The sequence below is a fragment of the Cajanus cajan genome, chromosome 11, assembly GCF_000230855.2.
Source record: "Cajanus cajan strain Asha chromosome 11, NIPB_CcT2T_4, whole genome shotgun sequence".
NCBI classification, from domain to species: Eukaryota; Viridiplantae; Streptophyta; class Magnoliopsida; order Fabales; family Fabaceae; genus Cajanus; species Cajanus cajan.
Genome location: NC_138527.1, coordinates 11258050 through 11270839, shown reverse-complemented (window position 1 = coordinate 11270839; position 12790 = coordinate 11258050). Strand labels below are relative to the sequence as shown.

The window sequence follows — 12790 nt, the reverse complement described above, 5'->3', positions numbered from 1 at the left end:
TATAATTTTATATTAAAATTTTTTAATTAAATACTACAAATAAAAAACTCTTTTAAAATTGATTAAAATCTTAAACCTCTTAGTATGATTTTATTATTTTAGAGAAGAAAGATTTAAAACCTTTCCCTTGTCTAAGGGGTCAAGGGGTCAGAGCTTCTTCAAGACTTCAAGTGTTAGGAGCAACCCAACTCAAAATTCCCCACCTTTTTGGCATCTAGTCCTCCTGTTCAATCCCAAAGACCAAAGAAAGAGTAGAGGAAACAACTCAACTCACGAGAAAGAAAAAGAGTAGAAATAACCCAACAAATTCACACGCTCTTTCAACTTCAAACTCCTGGTATCGGTCGTTGATTTCGCATTTTCTCCATTCCCGAAGAGCACGTTGCACGCTGCACGTTGCGGCCCCTTCGTTAGACCAATTCGCCGCATAAACAAAACCCTTTTCTCAAGTTAACCCCCAAATCATTACCCCCCCTTTTCCCCCCTGAACTATTGGACATTGGAATTGTATATAAAGAAACAAGTTCATAAAGATCTGCCATGAGAACAATTCCCTTCCCTTCTTCTGCAAACTAAGGAATTACTTGCCTTCAATTCTGATAAATTGCATTGTAAGATTCTAATATGAGTGGCAATGACCAAACTTCTGGTGCTAGTCACAACATTAGGGCTTTAATTTCCAACGCTGCTTCTGGTGCTGCTGCTGGTAATTACTTTTTTTTTTTTTTTTTTTTTTTTAATTTGTTGGCTTCGACCCTTTTACTATTTTGGGTTCAGTTTTGATGGGTATCTCTCAATTTTGTAACTTTTGATTTCCAGTTGCTGTTTTGGTCTCTTCTCTGTTGATTATATAGTATTTCGAGAAGTGTGACATTCACTATTGCTGGATTAACATGATTGTACTGTGCAGGGGCAATAGCGGCTACATTTGTGTGCCCATTGGATGTGATCAAGACTAGGCTACAAGTTCATGGTCTTCCTCATGGGCAAAAAGGTACCCTTTTTGTTGATTGCTGAATGTAGGTTCTTAGATTGTGGTTGCATTGTAGCCATGGTTGTGTTGCGGTCTCATGTGAGACATGCTGTTCGGGGTCATGGCTCAATGAGGGTGCAATTTAGATGTTGAAACCATGTCTCATGATGGGGAATGCTCTTTAAAATATTGACTTAGTGCATATCTGGTTCCACGTTGTATGCTATCAGATGCGTGTCAGTCAGAAGCTACAATATTGACTTAGTGCATATCTTGATTTTACACTCTCTCTCCACGTTGAAGATGGATTTTACGTGGAAGCAAAAATTTTTTGCTTCAACTAAATGTGAAAATTCACGTTTCCATTGAAACCCAAACATGCACTTAATTTGATGCAAATTCATTAGAAAACGTGGGTATGAGGCATAACCAAACACAGTTAAATGGTTAATAAATCATTGCAATGCTGTGGTTGTTGTTGATTACTTGAATTTGTGCAAGGGTTAAGGAGTTTTTGATGATATTGATAATTGATATAAGTTTATTAGTTTGAAGCTTCCTTGAGAAGAATTTGCTTTAAGTTTTCTTAGAAGTGCTTCTCCTTTGAATGTTCAGTGTTTGGGACTGTGTCATCAACATGTAGTTGAAACTGGTTGATGCTAGTTCAATTCAAAGTGTCAATCATCTATTGTTGTATGAATGAATTCTGTCCTACATTTGTTGAGTGATTGTTTCTTGAGCCTAATATTTGCTGTTCTCTTAGGTAGTGTTATTGTCACGGGCTTGAAAAATATAGTAAGGAATGAAGGATTTAGGGGAATGTACCGTGGCCTATCACCAACAATACTTGCACTACTTCCAAACTGGGCAGTGAGTTTCTTTTTCTGTTGCCTCTCTAACTAAATTGGTCAATGGCTGTTGCTGCTAAAGATGCAAGGCTCTGTGAAGCAGGGCCTTGGATGTACTTCTGTTCTGTGTTGTTTCAAAATTCATTTGCCTTCCAGCTTCAAATCATACACAAAATATTAGTAAAAATAGACGAGACATAATTGATAAGCCCAAAATTTGGAGTTGCATGGATTTTATGTATAACTGATGATAAAGCTTCATATCAATACTTATTTGTTATAAAATCCTCTCTCGATGCAGTCTTCACCAATATACTTGCTCATATACTGTTCACTACCACTAGTTCGCAAAGTTCTTGGTTTTCTAACATGTTTTTCACTTTCTTTGTTTGCTCCATTCTATAATAGAATCTAGTATGATTTCCGTCTCCACTTATGTTTAGGTCTAGAGATAAACAAGTTATTGCATCTCTTTTGAAATATAACTGATGATAATCTTTATATGAATTCTTATTTGTCATATAATCCTCTCTAGGTTACAGTCTTCACACCAAGGTACTTGCTAATATATTGTTCATTAATCAACGTCACTAATTCGCAATATTCTTGGTCTCCTTACAAATGTTTTTACTTTCTTTGTTTGCTTCATTTTATATTATAATCTAGTGGTATGTTGGGTCTCCACTTCTGTTTAGGTCTAGAGATATACAAGTTTTTGCATCCCTTTCAAGAGAAAATTGTTTAGTGCAATTTGTATGGTCATATTCATGTCTACTTGTTTGAAATAAATCTTTGCTTTTAATTATTGTTGACCATACATGGCTTCGTATTTGCACTCTTGGAGTACTTTTATGATACTCTTACTAAGTTAAGAAATTTTGAAGTTGGAAGAGGTAACTCTGTAGCATGCAACAATAATAAAAAATGACTGCCTCTTTGCCTTCTGGCTGGAGGAATATTTAATCCTGTTCCCCCTAGCAGTGTAAAGCAACATATATGATAGGCAGTGTCGTTGCCTATCAATATACCTTTGTATTAGTATGAAAAGATGATTAAAAGTTAATCTCCTGGACCAGTTGCATCTACTTTGTCCATGAAGATCATTTTTCAGAGCATTGATTTATCATATATTTTATTTAGAAGATGGATAATCTTTCTTTTATAGTTTAATCATGTTTGTAAGAGTTTCTCTTCATAGTTCATATCTTTTCAAATAACATAAAGTCTATTCCGATTGTAGGTTTACTTCACAAGTTATGAGCAACTAAAGGCCCTGCTTCGTTCACGTGGTAAATATCATCTCAATGTTGAGTACATTTTAATTCTTACATGGATCTGTGTTTCTCTTAAGGCGTCGTCCATATAATACTATATTTCTCAAACTTACAATATTGGGTTCTTCAGATCTGCAATTGGAATTTGTTGGATTAACTATATTTTTGATGATGTTCTTTATTGGTGTACTGTAGATGGTTGCAATGAACTCACGACAATTGGAAATATTATAGCTGCTGCTGGTGCTGGGGCAGCAACAGCGATTTCTACAAATCCATTGTGGGTTGTCAAGACAAGACTTCAAGTATGTTAGTGGCTTAGTGCTTCTCATATCTGTAATCTTAGTAAAGTACACATAAAATATCAGTTATTATTTCATCTATTCATGGATTTGAAACATGCTTGCTTTTGCTATGTTGGACACTAATTCATTTTTTCCCAATACCCATTAGACGCAAGGAATGAGGCCTGGTGTTGTTCCATACAAGAGCGTTCTTAGTGCTTTGACAAGGATTACACACGAGGAAGGCATACGAGGCCTTTATAGGTCAGTTTCTTTGTTCCAATTTTAAGGTTGATGATTTTGGCTAATACATTATGGAATCTCCGCAGGTTGTTATATATAATACAGCACTTTTTTACTGTGTTTGTAATTGATTTTATTTGCATTATATCTTTGTCATTGATTAATGCCCAACTGATAACTTGTTAATTGTACCAACAAATGATGAAAAAAAATATTAAATAGAAGAGATAGAATTTCTTTTGTCCTTTTTTTTGGCAGGACTATTAAATCATTGTTAACTTTCTCTCTTTAGATTGAGGAAAATGTATTCTCTATTAAAATATCACAGGCAGCCTGTCAATTTGTGTGCATAACATCACCGGATTATATCTCTATTTTGGAAAAATTCCCAAGTTCCATTTAATATTTTTGCATATACCACTATCAATTTAGCTTTTGAAATTTGAAAAGAAAAAAAAAATTTAATTTTACCAACTATTTGCTTAACTGAGATCTGTCATCGTACAAAGAACTACATTTGGCAAGACTGCAAGCTAAGTCTTGGGAATAATATGTTAATAAGTTAAAGTGAGATAAATCACGATGACATAATAATTATAGTACGGTAGTACCTATATACTTTTCTAGAAAAACAAAATTATCAATCACTGGATCACTTTCATATATTTTTGGTTGAATTTTTCAATATTTGAATAGTGGGTTTTTCTGTTCCGCACCCATGTTTATATATGGATGTCACAAGCCTTCATATCATAACTGCTGCACAGAATGAAACCAAAATTTCAAGGGAAAATATCAGAAGTGAACTGAAAGCATGAAATCTTCAGTCTGTTTCTGTTTATTTAGTTGTGACACTGACTGTATTTTGTTAACACAAACCAGTGGCATTGTTCCTTCATTGGCTGGCGTAAGTCATGTTGCAATTCAGTTTCCAGCATACGAGAAGATCAAGTCTTACATGGCAGAAAAAGGTATGAATGCTAACGGTAAATTATGTATTTATTTAAGTCCTTGACGTAAGTAGATTTTTCTGTTTCTTCATGTGTTGCTCATCAAATGAAAATTTCCAAAATTTCAGATAACACAACTGTTGACAAGCTAACTCCTGGGAGTGTTGCCATTGCATCATCAATTTCAAAAGTATTTGCCTCTGTAATGACCTATCCACATGAGGTATGCATGACTAAATTACTACTGGTGCAACTGCAGGATCTCTCTGAGCAACAACTTAGTATTAAATTTCGTATTTTCAGGTGATACGATCTCGGTTGCAAGAACAAGGGCAGGCAAAAAATATTGGTGTACAATATGCAGGGGTTATCGACTGTACTAAAAAGGTGTTTCAAAAAGAAGGCATTGCAGGCTTTTATCGTGGTTGTGCTACCAATCTATTAAGAACAACACCATCTGCTGTTATTACATTCACTAGTTATGAGATGATACACAGGTTTTTGGAGCAAACTATGCCTCGGGACAAGGGGTATCCTCAAGGCCGTTCTAAATCCAATGAACTTAACAAGCCCCACCCCAGAAGCCAGTGGCACTGATAGAGGGAAACCACCATCTCAGTCTAACACAAAATCTTCATCAATTCCTCCCGGAAACAAAGAGCACCTAACAAGACATTGATTTCCATTTATGTTTTTTTTTTTCCCTACATTTAATTTATAACTTAGTGGATCTGATTTTCTTTTTAGTTTTTGGGCATGGAAATTGCTCAATTTTACCAGAATTCTGCATTATGTTTATAGTGTAGCAAAGAAATAAAGGTGAAAAAAAGTGAATAAGAATAAGGTCATCTTCTCAAGCATAATAAAATGGAGCAAAAAAATGTGGAACTTCCATTTGGCTTTGAGACTTAATCTTGCTTGTGTATTTAAGGTTTTTGTTTTTCAAAATCTTGTGTAAATCAATAACTTTTGATATTTGGTTATCACTGTCGCCACCGGCCCGAAACGGGCTTTCGGCATTCGCGAAGGATGGTTGGACTCTTTTATTTGTTTAAAAATATGGATTGCTAGAATGACTTATTCTCAAACTGAGACCTTGTCAAACGAGCAATTTTATTAAAAGGCTCACCAATCCATGTTAATCCCAAGCGGGACCCTCCATGGATTAGCGGTTTTCGTAAAAAGGAAGGGTTCATGGAGTCGCCACCAATGTTTTACTCAAAACATTGGAAAAAGAAGTTTAAGGCAATCGATTCAAAAATCGACTTCGGCCATTACAACCAGAGTCGGGTAAGGGAGTCGGTTACGCGTGGGGAAGGTGTTAGCACCCCACAGCGCCCCTTTCGGGTTCCCTATGACAGATTATTTAAAAATAATAGTGCGAAATTACTAAATTACCCCTATTTATTCTAAGCAATTATAAATTAACTATCTACATGATGACAGTTTAAATATGTACACACAGAAAGCGGTAAAAGAAGGGACTTTAAAGAGATAAACCTTTGAAGCGTGCTTTCTTATATATCTTGACAGAAATTGGGAAGCGTTTTGGCGTTCCCTCCCTCTACAAGACCGCTCGCTCCCTCCTATAAAATTTTAACTATGGAAATCCGGAGGATTTCCCTTCGACTAGGTTCGAGACTCAAGCAAATGGCTCGTGACTCAAGAACTTCGTCGGATCAACTCTCCGAGTGATTTCTAGGCAGAGCACTGCTCAAAAAAACCCAGAATACTCAAGAAGAGGGTTAAAACTCAGTGTAAAAGTGTAGAATGACGTCCAATTGACGTCATATTTATAGGGATGAGGCGCAATACGGCCTCTGGGGGTCAATACGGTCCGTATTGAAGTTTTGAACTACAATACGGCCGTATTGAATTCAATACGGCCGTATTGAAGTTCAAAAAACCTCAATACGGCCGTATTGAAGTTCAGTGCAGCCGTATTGAAGTTCAGTGCAGCCGTATTGAATTCAATGCAGCCGTATTGAAGTTCAGAAACTTCAATACGGCCGTATTGAGTTCAGTGCGGCCGTATTGTAGTTTAAAATGTTCAATACGGCCGTACTGAACTTTTGGGAGGCCGTATTGGGCTTCATTCCCTCCACTTTCTTATTTTTTGCTACTCTAAGACCTCTAAACCTACAGATTGTCATCCTAGGGTCTTCTAGGGTCTTCCAGGAGTCCTTCCAGCTGACTTTCCTTTGATCTTCGAGAGTCTTCGAGTCTTATTTCCGACCCGGACAATTTTAGGGGTCTACAGCTGCCCCCCCTTTACTTAGTCAAACGGCCTTTTAGTGTACCGGTTGATAAGTAAAGGAGTTGACCCAATTGTCCGGGGAATAAGGCCATTCTTCCGACTTGTAGTGTCTTCAGGTGGGAAAATTGTTGAGTAGCCTCTCCAGGTTGAGTTTGCCCTCTCCAGGGTGAGTATTAGTCGTCGCCTCTCCAGGCTCATTGCATACCTCGGTGCTCTCGACAACTGGGTAGCTGAGTACCGCCTCTCCAGGCTTGTGCATACCTCGGTGCTCTCGACAACTGGGTAGCTGAGTATTGCCTCTTAGGCTTGTGCATACCTCGGTGCTCTCGACAACTGGGTAGCTAAGTATTGCCTCTTAGGCTTGTGCATACCTCGGTGCTCTCGACAACTGGGTAGCTGAGTATTGCCTCTTAGGCTTGTGCATACCTCGGTGCTCTCGACAACTGGGTAGCTGAGTACCGCCTCTCCAGGCTTGTGCATACCTCGGTGCTCTCGACAACTGGGTAGCTGAGTACCGCCTCTCCAGGCTTGTGCATACCTCGGTGCTCTCGACAACTGGGTAGCTAAGTATTGCCTCTTAGGCTTGTGCATACCTCGGTGCTCTCGACAACTGGGTAGCTGAGTATTGCCTCTTAGGCTTGTGCATACCTCGGTGCTCTTGACAACTGGGTAGCTGAGTACCGCCTCTCCAGGCTTGTGCATACCTCGGTGCTCTCGACAACTGGGTAGCTGAGTATTGCCTCTCCAGGCTTGTGCATACCTCGGTGCTCTCGACAACTGGGTAGCTGAGTATTGCCTCTTAGGCTTGTGCATACCTCGGTGCTCTCGACAACTGGGTAGCTGAGTACCGCCTCTCCAGGCTTGTGCATACCTCGGTGCTCTCGACAACTGGGTAGCTGAGTATTGCCTCTCCAGGCTTGTGCATACCTCGGTGCTCTCGACAACTGGGTAGCTGAGTATTGCCTCTCCAGGCTTTGAGATGATTTTGTCTTCACAGTCCACGATGCTGCTTCGACAGTTGTTTTTGATTTTGATGCCACTGAGGGCTGGATAACGCAGGGATCCGTCTAGGGGATGTGCAGTTACTCATAGGTTCTTGTGTCCCAACTTTCCTTTGCATAGTTGGTGCCCATTGAGGAATTTCTGTTTCCCTGGGGTGTAGACACGAAGATGCTCTTTCTGAGATGAGCGGTGCCTTATGATTGGCTGACGTCCTTTCGACGTTGGTGGAGTATCCCGGTTATCCTTATTCGGGTGTCTCTCTTTTTGTTTTTCTGGTTTTGTCGCCTCTGTGTAGGCTGTTATCCGCTGGGGGATTTTGTCATTGATTGTGATTAGCCTCTTCTGTTAGGCAGATCATCTTGACGCTTGATGTTTGGCCAAGAGCCGGATTCCATTTGGGGAATGATTATTGATCTTTTGATTTTTTTTTCTTTTTGTAGGAATGCCTCTTGAGTAGGCGACTGGGGATTTGGGGATCTTATGTATCCCAGAGTATTATTTAGGAAGCCTCTACAGGCTTAGACTCACTCAACGCCTGAGTTGGAGAGCTATCTTCCACTGAGGAAGTTTTAAGTCCTTTGACTAGATATACTGCTTGGGTGATCGTGCTTCCATTGGGAATTTTGTCGATCTTGCTTTGATAGCTCTCGCTGGGGATTTGTTCCGTGAGCTTGAGTTGGGGTTTCTCTGGGGAGTATTATTTCTGCGAGCCTCTCCAGGCTCAATTATTCTGATGAGAGTATTATTTCGGCAAGCCTCTCCAGGCTCAGTTATTCTGCGAGAGTATTATTTCGGCAAGCCTCTCCAGGCTCAATTATTCTGAGAGAGTATTATTTCGGCAAGCCTCTCCAGGCTCAATTATTCTGCATGAGTATTGTTTCGGCAAGCCTCTCCAGGCTCAGTTATTCTGTACGAGGCGATCGATTTTCTAAATCTTTTGCCTTTTTTGTCGTTTTTGGCTTTTTCTGTATTTTTTGCCTTTTTTTTGTCATTTTTTTGGCTTTTTCTGTATTTTTGCCTTTTCTGTTGATTTGCGGCTTTTTCTGTTGACCGCTGCCATACACAAGCAATTTTTCCTATTTTCTATTTTATGCAATTGCCTCATGATAATGTCTTTGAATGTGCAACTAATGTGTGTGATGCACAAATGCAAGTTTTATTATTTAATGTTTTTAGAAAAATGAATGGCTCTCCCTATCCTCCTTTTCTTGGAGGAATTTCTGTCATCGACGTGAGGGAATATTTTTGTGAGCCTTTTATGCAGGAGATTATGGATTTTATAGGAACCCCTCCAATTTTCTTTATTGACCGATTATTAAGGAATTTCATACAATTTTTTTAGAAATACCAATTTTAGAGGCATAATCACATGGTCAAGAGAGAAGAGAAAATGAATAGATATTTTATTGATATTCACAAGTGTTTTTACAGAAAGATATACAGAAGGATTTTCTGAAGAATGGCTGGCCAGGGTAGGCTATATACATTGGGCTTAACAATTATATCTGTAATTGTTGCTCTTTACATTCCCCTAGTTGCTTCGGGTGAGATGCCTGAGCCAGGAGCGTAGATGCTGCAAGACGCTTGCTTCTAGAAGATAATCACTTGAACCGCCTTTCGGTTTTCGATTCAAGTGACCGTTGCTTGCTTTGCTTTTACATCTTATTCTTTTGCCCCTAACTTTTGCCTAGGACGTATCCTAGCGGGGATAATTTTGCCTTTGTTTTGCCTAGTACCCTTGTACTGGCGGGCTTTTTGTTTTGCCCTAACTTTTGCCTAGGACGCCCTTTTTGGGTTTTCATCCTAGCGGGCCTATGCAAGCAACGTCTTCAAGCATAGTACTTCTTTACCACGTCAGCGTTGACTGGGTATCGAAGTTCTTTTCCATCCATGTCTGTGAGGATCAATGCTCCTCCTGAGAAGGCTCGTTTTACCACGTATGGTCCTCCGTGATTTGGGGCCCACTTTCCGGTTTTGTCCTTTCGAGTTGGTAGCAATTTCTTCATTACCAACTCTCCCTCATGGTAGACTCGAGGGTGGACTTTCTTGTCAAAAGCCTTTTTGATCTTCCTCTGATAGGCTTGACCGTGGCATATGGCGTTCAGCCGTTTTTCTTTAATGAGGTTCAACTGGTCATACCGGCTTTGAACCCATTCTGCTTCGGAAAGTTTTGCTTCCATGATTACCCTTAGGGAAGGTATTTCGACTTCGACGGGTAGCACTGCCTCCATCCCAAAGACGAGGGAGAATGGAGTAGCTCTTGTAGATGTGCGTACAGAAGTCCTATAACCATGGAAAGCGAAGGGTAACATCTCGTGCCAGTCTTTAAATGAGACAACCATCTTTTGCACTATTTTCTTGATGTTCTTATTGGTTGTCTCGACTGCCCCATTCATCTTTGGCCGATATGGGGAAGAGTTATGGTGTTGGATCTTGAATTCTTGGCACAGTTCTTCCACCATTTTGTTGTTCAGATTAGATCCATTATCAGTGATGATTTATTTCTCCATGCTTCCACTAGATTATCCTAAAATCTTTTGGGACAAGAGAGAAAAGAAAAGAAAGATATTTTTATTCTGAAGTTTGTGTTTTAGAGGGGATTTATTTTTCAAAAATGGTTTTTATAAGAATGGATGGCCAAGGTAGGCTTATGTGTTTAGGCTTGTTTGATTAAACACTTATGAAGTTAAAAAGTCGTGTTGTGATTCGACAACTTGGATAGCTTCCCTTGAACCTTTCTTTTTGAATTCGGTTCATGGTACCATCATGGATTTCTTTTGTTTTTTGATTGTCCTTATTTTTGCCTAAAACACCCTTTTGTGGCGTTTTAGCGGACCTTTGTTTTTGTTTATTTTTGTAACCCTAACTTTTGCCTAGGTCACCCTTTCGTGGGATTCCTAGCGGGTCTTTTGCTCTTATTTTTGCGCAGTCCCCTTTTTGAGTTTCCTGCCGAGCTTCTTTTATTTTGAAAGATTTCTTTTTACCCATGATGGCACTTGTCAAGGCCAAGGGAAAGTGCTCCAAGTTGTCACACACACCTCCACATAAAAATGATGTGGGTTTATTATTATTAAGATGATTTTAACCTCATTCATGTTTATTCAAACAGGGTTAAAAATAATGTGGTTTAGAATTTTATTATAAGCAAGAAAAGAAGCAATGAAGAATGATTTTATTATAATCATAGCGGAAACATGTGTCCTTATTTCATCACTGATATGGGTCCCAATGTTGACCTCTTATATCTCTCGGCCATGCCCCAAATTCACAGTCTCCAATTTCTCTTGACGAGTTGGAGTAGGCGAGCTTCTCGTTCTAGCAGTCTTTGCAGATCCAGAGAGATGGTCTCCTCATCACTGTCCAACTCAACCCATTCACCTTCGGATCCCGGTCAGAGCGAACAATTACAGACATAATTATTTTATTGGTTCTGTTTAGGTTTAGAATTATTAATGTTAATGAGGGAAGAGAGAAAAGAACAAAAGAGAGAGTGATGTGTGAAAAATGCCTCTTTATTGATATGTATTAAAATTTGTACAAAGACCCTTATTTACATGAAAAGGTTCTCATGATCTCGGGTACTGATCATGAGTCCCTAAAAGAAAAGAAAAGAAAAATATGAAGGGGCCCTATCGTGGCTTGCCATTCTCTACTCCTGCTTTGGTAGAGGATTCTTGCTCACGTCGGGCGCTGTCGAATCGAAGGTGACCCACCCAACATCAATAAGGTCTTGGACCTTATATTTGAGAACTTTACAGTTCTCCGTTGAATGCCCTGATGCCCCCGAATGGTATAGACATTTGTCTTGTGGTTTGTACCAATCGGGGTATGGTGGATCAAATTTCCTCGGTGGAACATAAGCTAGAAGACGCGCTTCTACTAGCTTCGGCAGGAGGTCGCTATATGTGGTCGGAAGTTTATCAAACTTCCTCACAGGGTTGTATTGCGACTTTCCCGACTTCGAAGTGGAAGTAGCCGAGGGTATGGTTATAGCATTGACTCCTCCCTCTTTCTTCTTCCCGAAGGCCTTCTTAGCTTCATATGATTGGGAAGGTTTAGCCAGCTTCCCACTTTTAAGTCCTTGTTCCACTCTCTCCCCAATGGTGATGATGTCCGAGAAGAGTGTCGTTGTGTTCCCTATCATTTTATCGTAATAGGGACCAGTTAACGAGTTGATGAATAAGGACACCGTCTCCTTATCCGACAGCGGGGGCTCTATTTGTGCCGCCAACTCCCTCCATCGTTGGGCATACGCCTTGAAGGATTCATCGTTCTTTTTACTCAAGGCTTGAAGATCTGACCTATCGGGTGTTAGGTCGATGTTATATTTATAGCGCTTGAGAAAGGCGTCGGCCAACTGCCTCCATGTGTGTACTAGATTTCCATCTAGCTGCATATACCAATTGAGCGCAGTATCGGCTAAGCTCTCTTGGAAGCAATGGATCAAGAGCTTTTCATTTGTGGCATATGCAGCCATTTTGCGACAGTACATGGTGAGATGACTCTTAGGGCAAGTCGATCCCACGTATTTTGGGAAATCTGGCACTTTAAATTTGGGAGGGAATTGGATGTCCCTCACCAAGCACATGTCGGCGGCATCTTTGATGTCAAAATCATGCCCCTCCATAGCCCTTAGCCGATCCTCAAGAGCATGGAATTGTTCCTTTGAAACCTCGGGCTCTTTAATCATGATCCCCGCCCCAAGGGGTACAGCTCGTGGAGGTTCTTCCTCATGTTCCTCCTCATGATGATGGGACTCATGGTCACTGTGGTGAGCCCCATGTACATTATGATGACGCATGAGTTCCATCATTTGCGCCATTTGTTCTTTGAGCTGTGAGAGCTCGGCTGTAAGCTTCTTATTTTGGTCCTCCAGCGCTTCCATCTTCTTGATTTTCTGCGCGCGTGTGAGGACAGAGAGATGACCAGCCACTTTCTAAAAATGAATATTTAATCTAA

General features: G+C 40.0%; 1 protein-coding gene across 2 annotated transcripts; it reads left to right on the top strand.

Annotated features, from left to right (window-relative positions):
* Positions 1–129: 129 nt before the first annotated feature.
* Positions 130–5484, top strand: LOC109791026 (nicotinamide adenine dinucleotide transporter 2, mitochondrial). 2 transcript variants are annotated; one of them, XM_020350277.3, is made up of 10 exons: positions 130–706; positions 911–994; positions 1737–1843; positions 3062–3110; positions 3291–3400; positions 3549–3643; positions 4505–4593; positions 4701–4795; positions 4876–5102; positions 5143–5484. In XM_020350277.3, exons 1-10 carry the CDS (start codon positions 625–627, stop codon positions 5249–5251), a joined length of 1047 nt encoding a protein of 348 aa, XP_020205866.1. In that variant the 5' UTR covers positions 130–624; the 3' UTR covers positions 5252–5484. The 2 variants fall into 2 exon arrangements, with proteins under 2 accessions (XP_020205866.1, XP_082922918.1); XM_083066792.1 differs by having other exon boundaries at positions 134–706; positions 4876–5484.
* The last annotated feature ends 7306 nt before the right edge of the window (positions 5485–12790 follow it).

What these genes read in the sequence shown, in the direction of transcription:
- LOC109791026 (XM_020350277.3), top strand. Translation starts at nt 625, where the DNA reads ATGAGTGGCAATGACCAAACTTCTGGTGCTAGTCACAACATTAGGGCT. An exon ending in CACTACTTCCAAACTGGGCA is followed by an intron (nt 1,844 to 3,061) that starts GTGAGTTTCTTT and finishes TTCCGATTGTAG; the next exon opens with GTTTACTTCACAAGTTATGA. An exon ending in ACTATGCCTCGGGACAAGGG is followed by an intron (nt 5,103 to 5,142) that starts GTATCCTCAAGG and finishes GAACTTAACAAG; the next exon opens with CCCCACCCCAGAAGCCAGTG.